At 39.9% G+C, this 20,688-nt stretch overlaps 1 protein-coding gene and 1 long non-coding RNA gene across 2 annotated transcripts; one reads left to right on the forward strand and one right to left on the reverse strand.

Annotated features, from left to right (window-relative positions):
- Positions 1–667: 667 nt before the first annotated feature.
- LOC119335700 lies at positions 668–2,291 on the reverse strand. Its single transcript, XR_005161980.1, has 3 exons — positions 2,171–2,291; positions 1,155–2,082; positions 668–896 (listed from the first exon to the last, which is right to left on the reverse strand). It is a non-coding gene; the product is annotated as an uncharacterized LOC119335700 (long non-coding RNA).
- A 7,487-nt stretch (positions 2,292–9,778) lies between these two features.
- Positions 9,779–11,521, forward strand: LOC119338482 (exopolygalacturonase-like). The gene is made up of 3 exons (XM_037610813.1): positions 9,779–10,012; positions 10,098–10,406; positions 10,545–11,521. Exons 1-3 carry the CDS (start codon positions 9,812–9,814, stop codon positions 11,295–11,297), a joined length of 1,263 nt encoding a protein of 420 aa, XP_037466710.1. The 5' UTR covers positions 9,779–9,811; the 3' UTR covers positions 11,298–11,521.
- The last annotated feature ends 9,167 nt before the right edge of the window (positions 11,522–20,688 follow it).

The following is a 20,688-nucleotide window of genomic DNA, read 5'->3' on the forward strand; positions in this document are numbered from 1 at the left end:
GAGCGTCCCATAGGAGCTCTCCTTATTTTCCCAGGAAATCTTTGGACAGGGCATTACTAGCGGCAGCTCTCCTTTTCCTTCACATTTCTCTTTTATTCTCATTTACATTACTCTATTTTTGGAACATTTTTTCATTTATTCTTTGTATGTCTTTGATTTTCCTTCGCTTCTGTATCTTTCTTATTTATTGTGCATGTACCATGTATCTTTTAGTTTGATTTCTTATTATATTATATTTTCAGTTTCTCCAACGCACTATTTGGGATGAATTTTGATCTTATAACACACACACACACACACACACACACACACACACACACACACACACACACACATGATACCCCGCGCGTTGTTGCGGGATAATATAGTTCATTTGATATGTGAAAAAAGAAGCTTCAATGCAACATTATTAAATAAAACTAACGAATTCCCAATGGGAAGAAATAAGGTAGTATAATTTTAAATGAGGCCATAAGGAAGAAACCAAAGATCCAACTTTCTTGTATTGATGTGTAACAAAGGAAGGATGGAAGCAATGTATGTAAGCATCATCAGTTTTATTCGTAACATTTCGGTAAACAATACACACCTTGAAGGTTCGCAAATAAAACGATTTCGCTTTGAAGACATGCCAACACTGGACATAAATGATAAAACATAAGCTCCATTGTTTTTCCAAACACGCAAACACAAAAGAGGTGTGTGAAAGCACAATCTTTTTATTACTGGAAAATATTAGAAAAAAACTTGATCATCCGGAAGGACCGAAATGCCGGCTTCATTGTCCACGGTGGCGCAATTGCAAAGTTAGTGAGGGACCCTTTGTGTGAGAACCAAGGTTGTAGCCTTACACCTAGAGGACTTACCGCCATGCTAGAAGCACGTCCTTCAAAATACTGAAAAGAGTATAAGATTCGAAAGGAAGTGAAGCTCCTACTTCAAAATTTAACAAACGAATATAATCAATTCATCCCTGGGGAATCAAAGGCATATTTTACAGTTAACAGAGGGGAAGATAGCTTGTCAGACAACTAAAGAAAATGCAGTGGTTGTCAATCCCGTAAGTGACACACAATTAAATTTCCGCAAAGCAAACTAAGAAAATGACTCTGTACAATAAAGTGTTAGGTTCAAACCAAACATGGAAACCGTACCTGCTTCATTGTTTAATTATTTGGTAACACTTGTGGTCTTCATCATTGTACAATTTTCAGCGGTTCCCAGTAGTGTTGAAGGAACATGACCTGAAAATTACCTTTGAACAAATAATTACTTCATGAAAAGTAAGTACAGGCATTAGAAGTAATGTAAGAATACACATATGATATCCATACATTTCGATAGAGCTCCCATTAGATAGGCATTTGAAAGTTTTTTTTTGTGCATATTCAGAAAGCACCAATTACTTGAAACAAAAGCAACCGAATCATAATAGAACTTCATTGTTCGTGTGTTTACAACTTTTGCGTGATTTAACTATTGGTTACAAAATAAAATATTCTCATACAAATAATGTCAAACAAAGAATTGAGGGTTGAATATTCAGTTATTATTCAGCAAGGCGGGATCGCAATATGATCGATCTGGAAGGTTTAACAATAGTTCACCTTGGTGCCCATGTAAATCATAATGATACACGAAAAAACATAAAATTAAGAGAGAGAAAAACGCTATGCTTTTGTAGCACGACGAATATGAGCAATGCATGAACCATCACTGTAAAAGGGGATTGCAAAATAATTGTAGCTTCCGCAAGACTTAAATTGATTTAATAAATATAATCAGTTTTAAATGTAGGGAAATAATGAATATCCATGCTAGTTTTTTTTCATCTGATCCTTTTTCCTTTTCTTTTCATCTGATTTTTTTTCTCTGGTCAAATGAATGAACGGCTGGCATTTTTCTCAAAAATCTAAGAAATAACTGAATGTTTATATCCGTCGTATGGACCGATGCAAAAATCTCCTGCATCAAAAGGGTGAGATCGAAAACATGGAAGAATAGCGTTACTCCCGTCCATTGCCCGTCAGGCCGCTGGTAAACATGCCGCGGCCACATCGCACGTGTCGCCGTTATATATAGCTGCAACGCAGGAATACATGCATATAGATCGGCTTGCCGATGGATCAAAGTTGGATGAAACTAATAGTACTGTAAGAACAATATATACCTGTAGATTAAGGTCGAGTTTGCCTGTTGGACCGGACAGGCGAGATTGATCGATCGAGAAGACGTTGTCTTATCGATTAGCCTACTTTGATCCCCGTTGGTGCGACCTCCTTCCAAATCGATTGTCTTGCGATCCTAAATACTCCCAAGCAGTGGGAGGGTCAGTGCTAGATACCGTTGCTTGTGGCGTACAACATCAAAAGCTGCAGTCTGAATCTGAATTTAATAATGAAACATACATACTTTCTCTAACTTGGGAACTGCTAATCCCAGACTTAATCAACAACATCAATTTACATGCGTGGGACAGGATGAGATCATGGAGCATAACCTTTGGTGAGAAGAATAATTTCATGATGCGGGGACAGGGCCACCATGATCTAAGACAATAACGCCATGGGACTTTCGTTGCTGGCCAATCACTCAGAATCCAAGGTAGCCCTGGATGGCATCGGTAGGTGAAGAAGACACGCCGACCTTGAGAGGAACCCAAGGTGAGGAAGAGGATGCCCAAGGCGAGGAGTAAAAGCGAGGGAGGGTTGGGGATGCGGGGCGGATGTTACTGATGGAGGGAGGGGGAGAGGCGGGGGTGGAGAGGCGGAAGGAGTTATTGTTTCTGGATATCACAAAGGGAGGAGCCAGACTGACGATTCGTTGGAAAAAATAAGAAAAATAATTACTTAGTTGGCAGATGTTATGACGTGGAGTCTGCATGTTAGATGTGATAGGTTGCTGATGTGGATAGCTTAAATGTTAAGAGAAATAGGATAGTGGGGATGAACTATTTAGGTATTATAGATAATAAAATACTGGCTAATTTTTTGCTATGCAATGAATATTTCTTTTTGTAAATACAAGACTACCATTTTTAGGTATACAACGAACATTTTCTAAATTACCCGCCAAACTTTTTTTGGAAATATATGATAAATATTTCATAAAAACACGATGAATTATTTTATATAGATGTTGAACATTGTTACACAATGAACATATTTAAATGTATGGCGAATATTGCTTGAAGTATCAGAACATATTTTAGATACACAATGGACATTGTTAGAAAATACACACTAAACTTCTTTTGTTATGTGATGATTTTTTAGCAGAGATTGAATATTTTTTTAAACACATGGTGAACAATTATAAATACATGAGATAAAATATTTTTAACGCATGATTTACATTTTGTAATACATGATGGATATTATTTAAATACACGATGAGTATTATTTAAATACATGATGGATATTTTTCAGACAGATGTTGAACATTTTGCAATAAATGTGAATATTGTTTAAATACCCAATTACCTTTTCTGTATGCACGATATTAAAAATAAGCGATGAACCTTTTAAAAAACACAACAACAAAAAAGAATAGAAGAAAAAAAGAACAAAAATGGAAAATATGAAAGATGAAAAAATGTAAAATAAAAAAAGTATAGGCCCCCTAGAAGTACCGAAACCATCAGATTACTATTACGAGTATGTAAAACCATGTAAAAACGGGCGGGCGAAACAGAAGGCATAAAACAACTACCCTTGCCCTTCGTACTAGTTGGCTGGCCCAGACTGGGTGCTTTGTAGGCAGGGGCGTAGTCAGGCCCAGGGCTGCCCAGGCCATGGTCCGGGGCATGGAGGATAAACACTACGTGTACTATCCTCAAAAAAAAAAAAACACTACGTGTACTGTAGCTATTGTAGAGTACTATAGCTACAGTACGTACTATACTACCAAGGCTAGCTCGGGGCATACCCATATCCTGGCTACGATACTATCTATAGACTCTGCGGTAGCATATGAGCTTCATTTCCTAAGAAACTTTTGGGCAGGGTGTTACTTGAGACCCTGCGTAGTACATGAGCTTCATTTCCCAAGATAGATAGTTACCATCGATTGGTACTTTTATCTTACAAAGATACAATATGTGGATAGACTTTTCTTTTGGAATAGGTTAGTGATAACTTCCTTTTAGTATTCATTTGACCTGAGGTGAGGTTGGAACAAGAATTTCATAAAAAGCCACCCTAAAACTGACCCACGACACGGTGCGCGGTCATTTCGCGCGGGGAAGGCAACATAGTCCATTTTGAACAAAAATTAACATGGCTTTCTTAAGAACAAAACCATCCAAGATTGTTCGGCTTGGTGTTTCGGATATATTCATGAATGCCATAAACCTAAAAAGAAATTCATTACATTCAAGGTTGATTTTTGAAAGGAATTTGATAAAATGGAAGATAGTGATATACTTTTCATGTTATCACATATGATTTGGTGAAAATGGATTAGATGGATCAAGATGGTTTTATCCATTGCTTCCACATCATTTGTTGATAATGGCATTGTTATACAAAGGTGATCCTAAAAAGGGTGTTATACAAGGTGACACCCACATTACTTTTTGACATGGCTACTGAATTACTCCAACTAGTAATCAATGATGCATGGAATAATAGACATATCTACCTCCCTATTTGGAAATCCTTTGGATTGATTTATCGTGTAATCCAATATGTCAATTACACTTCAATTGTCCTGCCTGCTAACCCCCAACAATTTATGAATTTAAAAAGCATACTACAGAAACTCAGTGATTCCACTTGGCCATAGGTTAACTATATAAATAATCTCGAGTACCCATTAACATTATCAATGATAGATCTAACGAACATGCCAATATTTCGAATTAGAAGGAAAGTATGCCCTTCACATATCTTGGATTACCAAGGCTTGAGAGCGATACCAACTTGTAAGGTTAGTGTTTGTAAACTCTATTAGTACTTCGGCCCAAAGATCACGATCTGCTTAGTCATTTATCTTATTGTGGCAAACTTTGGTAATATTATATGGTTTTCTTTTGTATGATCTCTATGTATGGTTGTAATCCATCTCTCTTGTCTGAGTAATTTCCCTAGGCGTTGGAGATGTAGGAGATTGGTGAAATTCATTTGTGTCTAATCCTATTGATGATATATTTTGTGGGACTACTATTGTGATAGATTACTAGGTTGGTTATCCACGTCGAGTGTAATGCTTGTTGTCCAATTTAAGGGCTCAGACAACAAGATCTAAATACCTACACAGGTAAGAACTTATTATCTAGTGAATATGTGACCTCCAGAACATAGTTGTTAGTGTCAATGAGGAGAGAAGACAATACAAGGAGAAAGGGAAGCCACGATGCTTAAAGTATTTGTCCATTCTAGTGACCTTAATTGTTGAGTTGATGATAATGGAACCCAACAGGAGGAGTTGTTATTCAAGAGTGACTTGCCTACAAAACATACAATGCAAAGGGTAATATCACATAAACAGACTTGCCTACAAAACATACAATGCAAAGGGTAATATCACATAAATAGATAAATTCACATTACGGCTGCACCCAGCACTCGTTATTCACCATGAACTGAATCACTAGGTGCTTAACCTCTCCATTGCTGAAAAATGCCATTTATTCTCTGTTCTTTGATTTTACGTTGTTTACTTACAATTTTAATTTTAGCTCATGTATTTTACTCCGCGGTTACTCTTCCACCATTACAACCATAATTCTTGCAGATACCAAGCTAGTCAATTCACACGGGACTTGTGGCACTTCATGTGTGACTGAAATGCTCGTATAACACTCTCGTGTGATCTTTGTTAGAAATGATATTAAACTAAGATTATACTTCTTGGAAGTGCTTCAACCAGCCATGTGCACTTGCATGACATAGTTGCCTCAAGGTTTATCACAACTAGTTGGGAATCAACTTTGTGGTTATATCTCAAGGAGAAGCACTTGAGCCTTTGCGCTGTTGGCTGAGTCTTGGTGGTTCTCCCTCCTCCCCAGTGGTAATTATCTCCCCTCCAAGGGAGTAACCATTGAGATGCATCTTTCTCTCCACTGTCTTCAGTTAGCGTACTTGTGTTCTTTCCTTTGGTCTACTGAACTTCCAAGCATCATATAGGTTGTCGTCTCATCGTAGCATATTTAGGCACACACTTTATATTTCACAAGGCCTAAATTTGCTAATAAGTGAAGAAAATTTTGTACTTGTACCTATTCACCACCTCTAGGTCCATATAGATCCTTTCAGGTGCATAATGACAGTGACGCTAATCGACAATGTGAATGGTAAATATAATTTAAGGTCATTTTACTAAACAAGATTTTACTTTGTCTTCCAAAAAATGGATAGCCCATACATTGGTCAATGATAGAAGAAAACAATGGTAATATGGTAAAGAACGTGCACATATTTCGTCATTTTAAAGGCTTGACATTTTTGTTGTTAATACTTCAACAAAAAACTTAGTTTGCTGCATGTATTCTTCCAATTAAATTAAATAATTATGATCATGATAAATCTATTTAAACAAAATAGGATGAGTCTTCTTCTCAAAGAAAAAACACAATCAATCTTCATAACTATATATCTAAACAGACCGATGTTGATATCTCATAGTAACTACTTTTGACATTCATTTGTATCTAGATAATATCATCTATCCTATTTAAATTCAAGTGTAGATGTTTCAAATTTAGTCATGAAAGTACGTGTTTCTGCCCAATCAATAGGTAAATATTTATCCCAAGACATAGCATAGTCATAAGATATTTACCATTATTATAATGGAAAAAAATGAAAACAAGTAGAACAGATTAATGGTTTTACTCGTATTAACGCAATAGAGCTTATTTGGTCCTCACTCAATGCAATATGACCTTTGATAAATATAATATTGTCATATTTGTTGTCGGTAATATAGGCAGGAAATTAGTCGAATATGATATCCCCTGGGTAGGTACATAATAGTGATAGCAACGCAGGGCGACGTTTGGGCAGGGCAGATGACGTCGCTTCTTCGTCGAGTTGGTCTTCGGGCTCCGATCCTTCTCGAGTTCGCCCATCAGGACGGAATCGACAGAGCTCCGGCGTAGATTCCTGCCGTCTCCTTAGGCGGTGAGGCTAGAGTTTCTCGTCTTGTGTGTGCAGCGGCGAGTATATGAGGGTGTATGTGTGAGACAACTCCCGGGTGCACAAATTTGATGTCCTCTAAATAAAAAAAGTTAGACAATAAATTTCTTTTTTTGCAGATATTAGACAATTATTTCACCCCCACATAATGTCCACCCCTTATGAACATGACTATATATGTGTATGAAGTGTACATGGTTATTTAAATAATTTTGAAAAACATGTAATGCCTGCTCTAGTGATGAAACTGAAATAAAACAAATTAAGATAACAAAGTGCTTTGTTCGTGGGCCACTCTGCTAGTCGGATGAAAAAGTAAATATATTCACCCCCATGACATATTGTTCCTTTGAATAGATTTTAAATATATGATGAGCATTTTTCGAATGCACATGAACATTCGTAAACTACGTGATGGACCTTTTATAAAACACGGTAGAAAAATAGAAAAAAATGGATAAAAAAAGAAAAAATGAAATACGAAAAAGAAATGGAAAAGAATTAAAGCTATAGAAACGTAAAAAACCAGAAAGTATACTTAAGCACTTGGTTGTTGTTCCCGAGTAAAACCATGGAGAAAAACAACGGGGAAAAGCAAAAGGTGGGAAAAAACAGCCCCTAGCCTCGTCATAACTAAGCCATATGACTCTGTAGCCGAGGGAGCCATATATATCTCGCACTAGGAGAGATATAGACTGTGTGTTTTACATGAGCTTCTTTTCCTAAGAAACCTTTGAGCAGGATGTTACTCGAGGTAGCTCTCTTTTACTTTCTCCTTTACCTTTGTCTGTTTTTCTTATTGTCATTTACTCTTTTTTGAAGCATTTTCATGATTTTATGTCTTTGATTTCCTTTGTTTCTCTTTGTTGTTTTGTCCTATATTTTTTTATTATCTGTGTTTGTCCCATTTATGCTTTAGTTTTGTTTTTCCTTCTCCTTTTTATTTTCTTTTCTCATGCCTATAACACCCTTATCTGGAATGAAATGTTGGGGAGGTGTTGGAGATGCTCTTATATCCCATTACGAGATGGAGCTTTTTTTGAGAGAGAATACGCGATGGAGTTGGGCTGAATTGTTAGACACAAGCAGCATGGAATCAAAGTAGTAAAGGTGGTCCAGAAATAACCAGTGGACATCAACCCGTTTTAACCGCCAACCACAACCTGAAAATAGCAAATGAGCATGATTGGACAGATATCTGGACAGGGATTTACGACAGTTGTCGTTTATTTCAGCCACTTCTGTCTGGGCTTCCTAATACACTTATCCCCTTTTGTTTTTCATGTATTTGAGCTTATTTTCCCGGGAAATGTTTGGACAAGGCGTTACGGCAGCTGCGTTTATTTTCCTTAACCTTGTATTTCTCATTTCCAATTACTCCATTTTTGGAACCATTTTTCATATAATCTTTGTATGTCTTTGAATGTCCTTCATTTTTATGTCTTTTTTTATAAATTGTGCTTGCAACATTTACCTTTTAGTTTTATTTCTTATTTTTCTTCTTGTTTTCAATTTCCCATACACACTATTTGGGACGAATATTTATCTTATAACACACAAAAAATTCAAAAATAATAAATTATGTATAATCTTTTTGCTATGCGATGAATAATTTTTAATACTCAATGAATATTTTTAAATTACATGATTTTTTATAACACAAGATAAATGTTTTTAATAACAGATGAACTTTTTGAAATATATTATAAACTTTTATGAAGACAAGATTAACATTTTTGAGATATACAATGAATAATTTAAAAATTACCCGATGAGCTTTTTTGAAAATATACAATAAACTTTTCATAAGTGCATGATGGACTATTAATATAGATGTTTAACATTCTTAAATATACAATGAACATATTTTAAATATATGAGTATTGTTTGAAGTACCGGCTCATTTTTAAAATACACAGTGAAGACTGTTAAGAAATTCAAGCTAAACTTGTTTTGTTATGTAATGAATATTTTTAATATAGAATAAATATTTTCAACCGCACGATGAACATTTAGGAATACAGAAGATAAAATATTTTTATGCACGATTTACATTTTGTAGTACATGATGGATATTATTTAAATACATGTTGGATATTATGTAATTCATGATGAATATTTTTCAAATAATGTTGAAAATTTAGGATACCTGTGAATGATTAAGTACATGATTACCTTTTTTGTAGGTGAACCTTTTTAAAAACACAACTACAATTTTTTTTTCCTTTTTTTCTCTTTGTTGTTTTGTATCTTTTTTATTATATGTGATTGTCCCATTTATGTTTTAGTTTAGTTTTTTCTTCTCCTTTTTATTTTCATTTTCCCATTCCTACAACACCTTATTTGGGATGAAATATTGCGGAGGTGTTATATCCCATGTACGAGATGTAGCTTTTTTTGAGAGAGAATACGAGATGGAGCTGGGCTTGAATTTTCACACACAAGCAACATGGAATCGAAGTAGTAAAGGTGATCCAAAAATAACCAGTGGACAGCAACCCGGTTTAGCCGGCAACCACAACCTCAAAAATAGCAAATGCGCATGCATGCCATGAGCATAACGAATAATTAAGACGAACACTTGTCCCCCCCTGAACCGATGTGTATATAAGGTTGGGCTTTGAAGCTCCTGGCCTGAAAGGATCAAGGATCGAGGAGATTCCACAGCCAAAATGGCGTTGAGGAACATTGCGATGAGAGTCTTATTGCTCCTGGCGGTGGTGAGCGCGGCATATGCCGCCAAAGGCAAGGCGGAAAAGAAGGAGAGCGCAGATGGTCCGGCGGCGTCCGGTCCGGCGGCGTCCGGTGAGGGCGGGGAGTACGACATCACCAAGCTCGGCGCCAAGGCCGACGGCACAACGGACTGCACCGAGGTACGTAGGTGCTGAAGGAGAGAGAATATAAGAATGATGATGGATCGATGGATCATGTGGTGGATTGCATTGCAATTGCATGCAGGCGGTGGAGGAGGCATGGGCCTCGGCATGCGGTAGCACCGGGAACCCGACCATCATCATCCCCAAGGGTGATTTCCTGACTGGAGCTCTGAATTTCACGGGGCCGTGCAAGGGCGACGGACTCAACATCAAGCTGGAAGGCAACCTGCTAGCTTCCAACGACCTGGCCAAGTTCAAGTCTAACTGGATCGAGATCATGCGCGTGAAGAAGCTCTCCATCACCGGCAAAGGCAACATCGACGGTCAGGGCAAGGCCGTCTGGACAAAAAACAGCTGCCAAAAGAACTACAACTGCAAGATATTGCCAAACGTACGTACGCGTGCATAACATTATACAGTAATAATTAATTGTAGATATGCGTATTCGTGCGCGCATTCTGCTTAGTATCAATGCAAGGAAATGCTATTCGTATGTACGTAAATGTGCATGCATACATGTACCATGCAGTCGTTGGTGCTGGACTTCTGCGACGACGCACTCATCGAAGGCATCTCTATCATCAATTCCAAGTTCTTCCACATGAACATCTTCCAGTGCAAGGGCGTGACCGTCAAGGACGTGAAGGTGAACGCGCCCGGGGACAGCCCCAACACCGACGGCATCCACATGGGCGACTCGTCCAATGTCAGCATCATCGACACCACCATCGGCGTTGGCGACGACTGCATCTCCATTGGCCCCGGTTCCACACAAGTCAACATCAGCGGCGTGACCTGCGGCCCAGGCCATGGTATCAGCATTGGCAGCCTCGGGAGGTACAAGGACGAGAAGGACGTGACCGACATCAGCGTCAAGAACTGCGTGCTCAAGGGCTCCACCAATGGCCTCCGCATCAAGTCGTACGAGGACGCCAAGTCGCCCCTCGTAGCATCCAAGATCCACTACGAGAACATCGAGATGGACGACTCGGGCTACCCCATCATCATCGACCAGAAGTACTGCCCCAACAAACTTTGCACCTCTAAGGGCGACGCCGACAGGGTCACCGTCAAGGACGTTACCTTCAAAAACATCACCGGCACCTCCGCCACCCCCGAGGCCGTCAGCCTGCTCTGCTCCGAAAAGAAGCCCTGCGAAGGCGTCACAATGTCCGACGTCAAGATCGAGTACTCCGGCAAGAACAACAAGACCATGGCTGTCTGCACCCACGTCAAGGTCACCGCCACGGAAGTCGACAAGGCCAACACATGCGACGCCTGAACCATTGCTCCCACGGTAGAAGAGATAACAACACCGTGAGAGGCACTCTCCTTCCATCTTGCGCGGCATGATTTCTTTTCTCGGTATGTAGATTTTCGAATCCGCGCTAGGAGATCGTCCTTTACTTTTCTTCCTAGGTTGACCGCTTACCTTTATACTCAAATATATGTACGTGCCAGCTCAGAGCCACTTGATCCATATACTTTTGATGATTTTGGCGTTTATTTGTCTTTTGATTTTGGGCAACGATCTGCGCCGGTGCGCCGGCCCAACTGTTGGGCCGGTCGCACCGCGATCGTTGGATCTGAGCGCGTGGGCCGTTGGATCCGGCTGAAGAAAACGATTCGCCCTATCATTTTCTACCTCGCGCCGCGGCGTCGCGCCTCCTACTCCCCCTGCTGCTCCAAGCGTTGTGCAGCCCCTCCCCCCTCCCCTCCCCCGCCCCCGGTCGTCCTCATCTTTGTGCTCGTCGCTGCCGGTCGCCGTAGGCGCTCGTCGTCGCTGCTGCAGCAAAAAATGCTTCGGATGCATCAAAAAAATGGGGCCGTTGGTTCCAGCAATGGCAGGGGCGCTTCTAGCACACACAAAATGCGTTCCTCGCCATTGCCACGGTGTTGTGCTCGAAGCATCACCAGTAGCCAGCAGCTGCAAACAAAAAATAGCACTGATTTCCAGCAAATCTAATGGCTGGTTCCAGCAAAAATTCTGCGGATGTCACCGTTTGAAGCAAAAAAATCCGCCGGTTCCAGCAAAAAAAATGAAGCCCCTTCCAGCAGAAAAATTCAGTGCGGTTGTAGCAAAAACGCGTCGCCGTCGTCGTCACTGGTTGTAGCTCGCCGTGAAGGGTCGCAACAAAGTGAGTCGCTGGTTGTAGCAAACGATGCCGCTGGTTCCAGCAAAAATGACATTGTCGCATGTTCCCACATTTTGGTTGAAGCTTTCTCGATCTCTTGTAGAAGCTTTTTCATCTGCGGGATGAAGCTTTTTTTTAAACGGTTGCAACTTTTGTAGTATTTGGTTGAAGATTTTCAATCTCTGGGTTAAAACTTTTTCATCTGCGGGATGAAGCTTTTGTTAAAACGGTTGCAGCTCTTCATGTGTTCCGAGTCTGGTTTGAAGCTTTTTTATTTACTAGATGTAGCTTTTTGCATTCATGGTTGTAGCACGAGCATTGCCGTTTGCAGCTACAGTACCAGTACGTCCGTGCGGCCGCCGTTACTGGTTCCAGCAAAACCAGTACGCGATTGCAGCTCCCTCCCCAGCCGGTTGTAGCATCTGTGTGCTCCACCGCCATGGCTGCCGGTCGAGGTAGTAGCTCGTCCCGTTGATTTTCGCTGTCGGCGCTCTGAGTAGTTGGAAAAACAGTGGTGGATGGGGTTGAGACCCAACGGTGGCGGCGCCCTCCGGCGACCGGCCGGCGGGGTGCGGGGCGACGGAGCTCGAGGGCGTGGCTCGCGCAGCCCTCCAGCGACCGGCCAGCGAGGCGGCGGGGCGCGGGGCGACGGAGCTCGGGGGCGCGGCTCGCAGGCGCGCGCAGACTACGTGGGCACGACCGGGGGAGGGGATGGATAAAGATGCACGGGCCCACATCAGGAGAGAAGTTGCTATATATGCGTGTGTGTTGTGCGTGACGAGGCAGGAACCGGCCGAAACTTCGGCCAGTGCGCCGGATCTAAACATTTCCCTTTGATTTTTGTGCCGCTAAGACCGGTTATATTTGTACCAACAAAGCTTTTTTAATGATCTTGAGATTTATTGAGAATCTGGTTTTCAAGTGTTGCCACTATTTAGCCTTTAGTTGCAAAGTCGCTACTCAAAAGTGTTCTGCTCAAATTCAACGGTATGGCCTCATTGGCCTTCTCATTTTTTTTATTTTTTTGCGGGGAGTAGTACAAAGAACATAAGAAATAAAAATTACATCTAGATTTATAGACCACCTAGCGACGACTACAAGCACTGGAGCGAATCGAGGACACATCGCCGCTATCGCTCTTCTATCACTGAAGCTAGGCAAACCTTGTTGTAGTAGACAGTCGGGAAGTCGTCGCGCTAAGGCCCCAGAGGACCAACACACCAGGACATCAACCGCCACCAATGAAGAGAAACATAGACTGAAAGAATCCAACATGTAGACACACGAACATAAACGAACGAAGACTGGATGAAAGTAGATCAACTGAAGACAAAAATGCTGACCGAATACCACGGTATCCGCCGGAGACAAACCTCCACACGCCCTCCGATGACGCTAGAAGCACCACCGGAACGCGGGCTAGATGTGGAGAATCTTATTCCATCTTCAGAAGTTCACCGCCGTCATGCCTTCGTGAGCAGGACACAAACCCTACCAAAACTATATAAAAAAACTAAAAGCAAAGTCCTCCTGCCGGTAAGGGCCGGGATCCACCGTGCCTTCATGGCCCTAAGGCCACCAGAGACGAGGTAGGCTGGCGGCTATGCGGCGGGAGATAGTGGAAATCCTAGCGTGCGCAGGAGCGAAGGGGTATCCGATAGTGCCATTGGCCTTCTCATTTACCTTTAAGGTTTGCAGAAATAGGCATGAATTGAGTGGAGGCGGTGGCATCAAAATTAGTAATTGTTCCTTATGAGATAATTCATAGATTGGATTAAGAGATAATGAGTTTGTCCCCAAGACAGATTCGTCAAAGCCTAGGACAAAATTAAGTGCAAAATTCTCTATGAACAATGCGCATGCAAGGCTTCTCCTTAAAAAAGTAGACTTGGATTCAAAATTTTCTGAAAGTAGAACATGTTAATGTGAAAGGAACAATGATGCTGCAAAAGTCTTCCACACTCGTAAGTAGTTGAGACAGGGTGGTATCAGGGACGAAGCTAGAAAAAAAGTTTAATGGGGTCATATGCCTATGACAGTGGGGTCATGTTCAATAAATGTATAGTGATTAGTACTTAGTGAAGGTTTTGCTAATTTCACAGGGGTCAAATGACCCCAGTGCTAACAAGGTAGCTACGTCCCTGGGTGGTATGTTGTCTCGTTGTTGTTTAACATCTTGGTGGATATGCTTGCAGTAATTACTAAGTGAGCTAAGGAGTGTGGGGCAAGATTCATGGGGTCATACCCCATTTGATTTATGATGGCTTTTTGGTTCCCTAATATGCAGATGATATTGTGGTCATTTTGGGTTAAAATAAAAATCAATAGTTAAAATGAAAATGATAGATATGACTGACTCATCATCAATCAAAGCATGTCTAACAAGGTATGATGCCTTCCTCCTGACAAACCGTTTCTCCGCGGTGTACCCGTAGGAGTGAGTTCTGGAACTATCCAAATGATCGTATAACTCTTGACAGAGATCCGACACCCACCTCCATGATATGATCACATAAGTTTGACTGTCTTACCGATTTGATTCTACTTCATTCTATTCCTTGAACTTTTCAAAAGTTTATGACTTATGCTTCTTCAAGTAGATATATACATATCTACTCAAGTCATCGGTGAAAGTCACGAAGTAATGGTAACCACTTCTAACAGTCGTTCTCATTGGTCCACACACATCGGTATGTATGAGTTTCAACACGCCTGATGCCCGCTTGCAACTCTTTACAAAATGTGCTATATTGTTCACTCCCTCGTAAAAATATCATTCAAAATCATTAAAACATTATTAGGGAGTGGTGCACATTTTCAACCTTGCACAAGAAACAACCCAACAGAAAATGTGAAGAAACTAGCAGAAAATCCGCAGGAGAGGATAGAAATCTTGCATCAATGTAAGAAAGAGTAGTAGGAATGGGCCGACCCATATCGCTAGCAGGCGTGCATTATAGCGACAATCTGTCGCGACATGCATAGAGTAGGAAATTCCCCATGTCAAATAGTGCGAGCCCTCCTATTTGCCGCTCAATGTTGCGAAGAGGCACCTAATGCCGGGCCACCCCTTGCGGAGTGCATAAGAGAGTGCACGCAGGGTAGCCCCACTGTGACCAAGTATCATGTCGCCGTCAGCATCGTTAGGATGGTCCAACCCAATAATATTGCTTACATTAGCTTCTATGTACAGTAGCCACCAACTTTGGGAACCTCCCACACGGTTTTGGTAAGGTTTTAACCGGTTTTATTCTTTTCCTCTTATCTTGTATTTTCCTGTAACAAATTTAATTATTATTATTATTATTTTGTATTTTCATTTATATATTTTTTACATTTTTTTTACTTTTATTTTCTGTCCTTTCTTTCCTTTTCTGTTTGCTTTTTAATATTTCCAAACACATCAACTTATTTGAATACACGTTGAACGGTTTTTAGATACACGTTGAATATTTTTTTAAATACTTGTCAAACTTGTATTCGACTAGATGGTGAAACATTTGCCAAATCCACACTGAACAGTTTTTTACACAAATTAAACAATTTTTAGATACATGTTGAAAATTTTCCAAATACATGCTGAACATTTTTTTGAATACATTTGAATTTTTTAAAATGTGCATTTAGTTTTTTATAAACACATTGATATTTTTAAATGTCACTAACATTTTATGTAAAACCTGCAAATGTCTTCTGTGCTTATGACCATATTTGTAAATGGCACAACAAATTTATTCAATTTTATGATTTAAAAAATGGTGTGAGGAAAAATTCGCATTGTGCGAACCTTTTTAAAATGTAACAAACATATTTGTTAAACTTAGGAATATTATTTTAATGCGATGAACACTTTGTTGAAATGAACTTAGGAAATTCTTGCTTGCAATTATAGAAATGATCTTAAGAAATTATTAGCTAAATGGAAGCAATAGTCTCTTAATGCTAGAATGAAACCCGATCCTGCTTTTGCTACTTCACCTATCTGTGTTACTGATAAGGATTATGAATTCTCTGTTGATCCTGATATTATTACTTTAGTTGAATCTGATCCTTTTTATGACCTTGAATCTGAAACTGTTGTGGCACATCTTACCAAGTTGAATGATATAGCCACCCTATTTACTCATGATGAGAAGTATCACTATTTATATATACTTAAGATATTTCCGTTCTCATTAAAGGGTGATGCTAAGACTTGGTATAATTCTCTTGCTCCTGGTTGTGTGCGTAGTCCCCAGGATATGATTTATTACTTCTCTGCTAAATATTTCCCTGCTCGTAAGAAACAAGCTGCCTTGCGGAAAATATATAATTTTGTGCAAATCAAAGGAGAGAGTCTCCCACAAGCTTGGGGGAGGCTCCTCCGGTTACTTAATGCTTTGCCTGATCATCCTCTTAAGAAAAATGAAATACTTGATATCTTTCATAATGGACTAACCGATGCTTCCAAGGACTACTTGGATAGTTGTGCTGGTTGTATTTTTAGGGAAAGAACAGTCGACGAAGCTGAAATACTATTGAATAATATGTTGACTAATGAAAATAATTGGACTCTTCCTGAGCCAGTTCCTGAAGTGATTCCTGAACCAATTGAGCCAACTCCTGAGCCTATTCCTAAACCCACTCCGAAGAAGAGAGGTGTTTTATTTCTCAGTCCTGAAGATATGTAAGAGGCAAAGAAATCAATGAAAGAAAAATGTATTAAAGCTAAAGATGTTAAGAATTTACCTCCTATTGAAGAAATACATGGTCTTAATTTACTGCCTGAAGAACCACATTGTCTTGATAACCCGACACAGGTAGTAAAGGTAAATTCTCTCTATAGATATGATAAAGTTGAAATACCCTCTACTAAATTCCATAGCCCATGCTTAGATGAATTTGATGACTCTATGGATAGACAAGAAAGTTTTAATGCTTATGTTGGTAGAGAGTTAAAGAATAATGCTTTCGAGATAGGACGTGTCGGTGATAATCTGGCTAGAGTTAAAGATGAACTTCACCGCGTTAGCAAATATGCTTCTATGGTTGCTACTCAAGCTGAGCAAGTACTTAAAGCTCAAAATGATTTGCTTCAGGAATTAAATAATAAAAATGACTTTGTTGTTAGAGTGGCTACTAGAACTAGTAGAATGACTCAGGAACCTTTGTATCCTGAAGGCCACCCTAAGAGAATCGAGCAAGATTCTCAGAGAAATAATTTAGAGGCACATAGTTCTTCTAAAAAGAAGAAGAAGAAAACAATAGAACTTTGCATGCTTCTAGTGAACCTACTGTAGACACACCTGAGCATCCCAATGATATTTTTATTTCTAATGCTGAAACTCAATCAGGTGATGAACATGAACCTAGTGATAATGTTAATGATAATGTTCATGTTGATGCTCAACCTAGCAAAGACAATGATGTAGAGATTGAACATGTTGTTGATCTTGATAACCCACAATCAAAGAATCAACGTTATGATAAGAGAGATTTTGTTGCTAGGAAGCACGGTAAAGAAAGAGAACCATGGGTTCAGAAACCCATGCCCTTTCCTCCCAAACCATCCAAGTCAAAGGATGATGAGGATTTTGAGCGCTTTGCTGAAATGATTAGACCTATTTTCTTACGTATGCGCTTAATTGATATGCTTAAAGTAAATCCTTATGCTATGTATATGAAGGATATCATCACAAATAAAAGAAAGATACCGGAAGCTGAAATTTCCACCATGCTTGCTAATTACACTTTTAAGGGTGGAATACCAAAGAAACTTGGAGATCCGGGTGTCCCAACTATACCATGCTCCATTAAAAGAAATTATGTTAGAACTGCTTTTTGTGATCTTGGAGCCGGTGTTAGTGTTATGCCTCTCTCTTTATATCGTAGACTTGAATTGAATAAGTTGACACCTACTGAAATATCTTTGCAAATGGCCGATAAATCAACTGCTATACTTGTCGGTATTTGTGAGGATGTGCCTGTTGTGGTTGCAAATGTCACTATCTTAACGGACTTTGTTATTCTTCATATTCCTGAGGACGATAGTATGTCTATTATCCTTGGTAGACCTTTCCTTAATACAGCAGGGGTTGTTATTGATTGCAACAAAGGCAATGTCACTTCTCATGTTAATGGTAATGAGCACACGGTACACTTTCCGAAGAAACAATCTCAAGTTCATAGCATCAATTCTATTGAAAAAGTTCCAACTATCATTTTTGGAGGTTTTGAATTTCCTCTCCCTACTGTCAAGAAAAAGTATGATATTCTTATTGTTGGGGATTTTCATATCCCCGTTGAGGTAACTTAGTGTTATTCGAAATTTCTCCGGTTCCGTGTTATTCGAAATGAGTTTGTTAACAAGACTTGATCAACCTTGTTAGTGGGTTCATTTTGATGATCACGAGATGGATGAAACTAGAAGGCACAACCTTCTGTACCCTCTTTTACTTTCTGTTATTTAGAATAAATAAAGCAAAAATAGTATTATCGGTCTGTTTTCTGAATTATCCGTGCATTAAAAAATAGTCCGAAAATAAAAGTGCTCCAAATGCCCTGCAAATTTAGTATGATTTTTTCTGGAATATTTGAGGATTTTAGGCACTGAAAACACTACAAAAGGGGCAAGCACTAGGCCACGAGAGAGGAGGGCGCCCCCCCTGTAGGGCGCGCCCCCTGTCTCGTGGGCCCTTGGTGGGTCCCCTCCACTTATGCCAGCACCCACAGACTCCATCTTCTACCCAAAAAAATCCCCAACCAGCTCAAGCCCGAGTTCTAGCTCGTTTTGCAGCGATTTTCGATCTCTTAGCTCAAAGCTCCATTCGCAAAACTGCTTTGGGAGATTGTTGCTTGGTATGTGACTCCTCCATTGGTCCAATTAGTTTTTGTTCTAGTGCTTTGTTCATTGCAAATTTTTGCCGCATAGGTGACCATGTTCTTGATCTTGCATGTTAAATTTTTGAGGTCCCAAGCAATTCCAATGCATGATATAGGCTCTAGGCACTTGTAGGAGTAGTTGCTATCAATCTTGTTTAGTTTTATTCACTTTTATTTTGAAGTTACTAAAATTTTAGAAATTTTCAGAAAATGTTAAGGAACCTTTTGAGGGGCTCTTCTAGCCAAAGCTCTCAGGAAAAAACCAGCCAAAGAGAAGGAAAAAGCCAAGTATAATCTTCCTCGCTTAGCGGAAGTACGGACGTGTGAATGGCCATGTGAGGATTTCTTGAAATAAGCTGGAATTCATGAAGATTTTTCTACTTTAATCGAGACTGCAGGCCTCACCGATTTCATCAACGACCGAATCGATCAGTATCTCTTACTCACCAATACTTTCGTGCAAAACTTTTATTATTATCCTAAGATGTCACCGCCTGCAGTATCATTTCATTTATATGATGAATTCAGAGAAATGTCTTTACGTAATTTTTGCGCGGTGTGTAGCATACCTTATGAGCGAGAATTAGAAGAACCCCATCGTGAAGATGTGGGTGGCTTTGTTAACACTATAGCTCTAGAGGAGCCAAAGAAGGGCTCCGAGGCAAAATTCTCTAGCTTACACTATCCTGTTTTACACTACTTTGCCATATTTTCTAGTAGATGCTTGATTGGTCGTGGAAATAGTGGAAACTTGAGCGTTCCTGATATTATCATTCTTCAACATGCTTTGCTTGGAGACAGTACTTTTAGTATGGGTGCCGTTGTTGCTAAATGGCTAGCCCTGAATCGTACAAAAGGCCCCATATTTGGGGGTATCTATGCTGCACGTCTTGCTGAACATTTTCAGATACCCATTAGGCACCTTGAGGAGGAGGAGACAAAATTACCTCCTCACATTTTAGATTACAAGAGCATGGTAGCACACAAGTTTATTATTGACAATGAAGAGAAGATGCTCTTTTATAAACTTAGATTCAATAAGAAACACTTTGAGTATATTATTTTGCCTGCGCCTCTGTTGTTTGATTTGCTTGCAGAAAGTCGTCTTGTCACACCGGATGCCGTGAACAATCATTTAGCCCAAGCTTTTACTCCGGAACCTGAACCTCAGCCGGAACCTGAATTGGACCCTTATCATGCATCATTTGTCCAGTGGGATCCGGAGATGACCAGCCAGTGGTATCCTGATTACACCTCCCACTACACCGGGGAGAGTAGCGGCGGTCCTTGGTATTAGACCAACTTAGGCCAAAAGCCTAAGCTTGGGGGAGTACGTATTTCTCTCCGACTTTACAGTCATGTTCACACACTAGTCGTCGGTGCTCACACTCTTTCATTGTATTATCCATGTTAGTTTAAATTTCTTTTTCTAGTTTTCTTCTTGTGTGTTTGTTAAACCTTAAGAAAAACCAAAAAAATTAGTTAGTTTAATTTCCTTGCTTGTAGCAGAAATTAAAATGAAAAACCCAAAAAGATTTCTTGTTCTTCTTTTACTTGTTGGGAGCTTTCCCGTGTAAATAGTTTTATTTTCTTTTCTTTCTTTTGGGGGTCGAGAAGACTATATTGAAAATGCTTAGTGGCTCTTATATGCATGATTGCTTATTTAATTTAGAGCCC

This window comes from Triticum dicoccoides, chromosome 7B, assembly GCF_002162155.2.
Source record: "Triticum dicoccoides isolate Atlit2015 ecotype Zavitan chromosome 7B, WEW_v2.0, whole genome shotgun sequence".
Classification (NCBI taxonomy): domain Eukaryota; kingdom Viridiplantae; phylum Streptophyta; class Magnoliopsida; order Poales; family Poaceae; genus Triticum; species Triticum dicoccoides.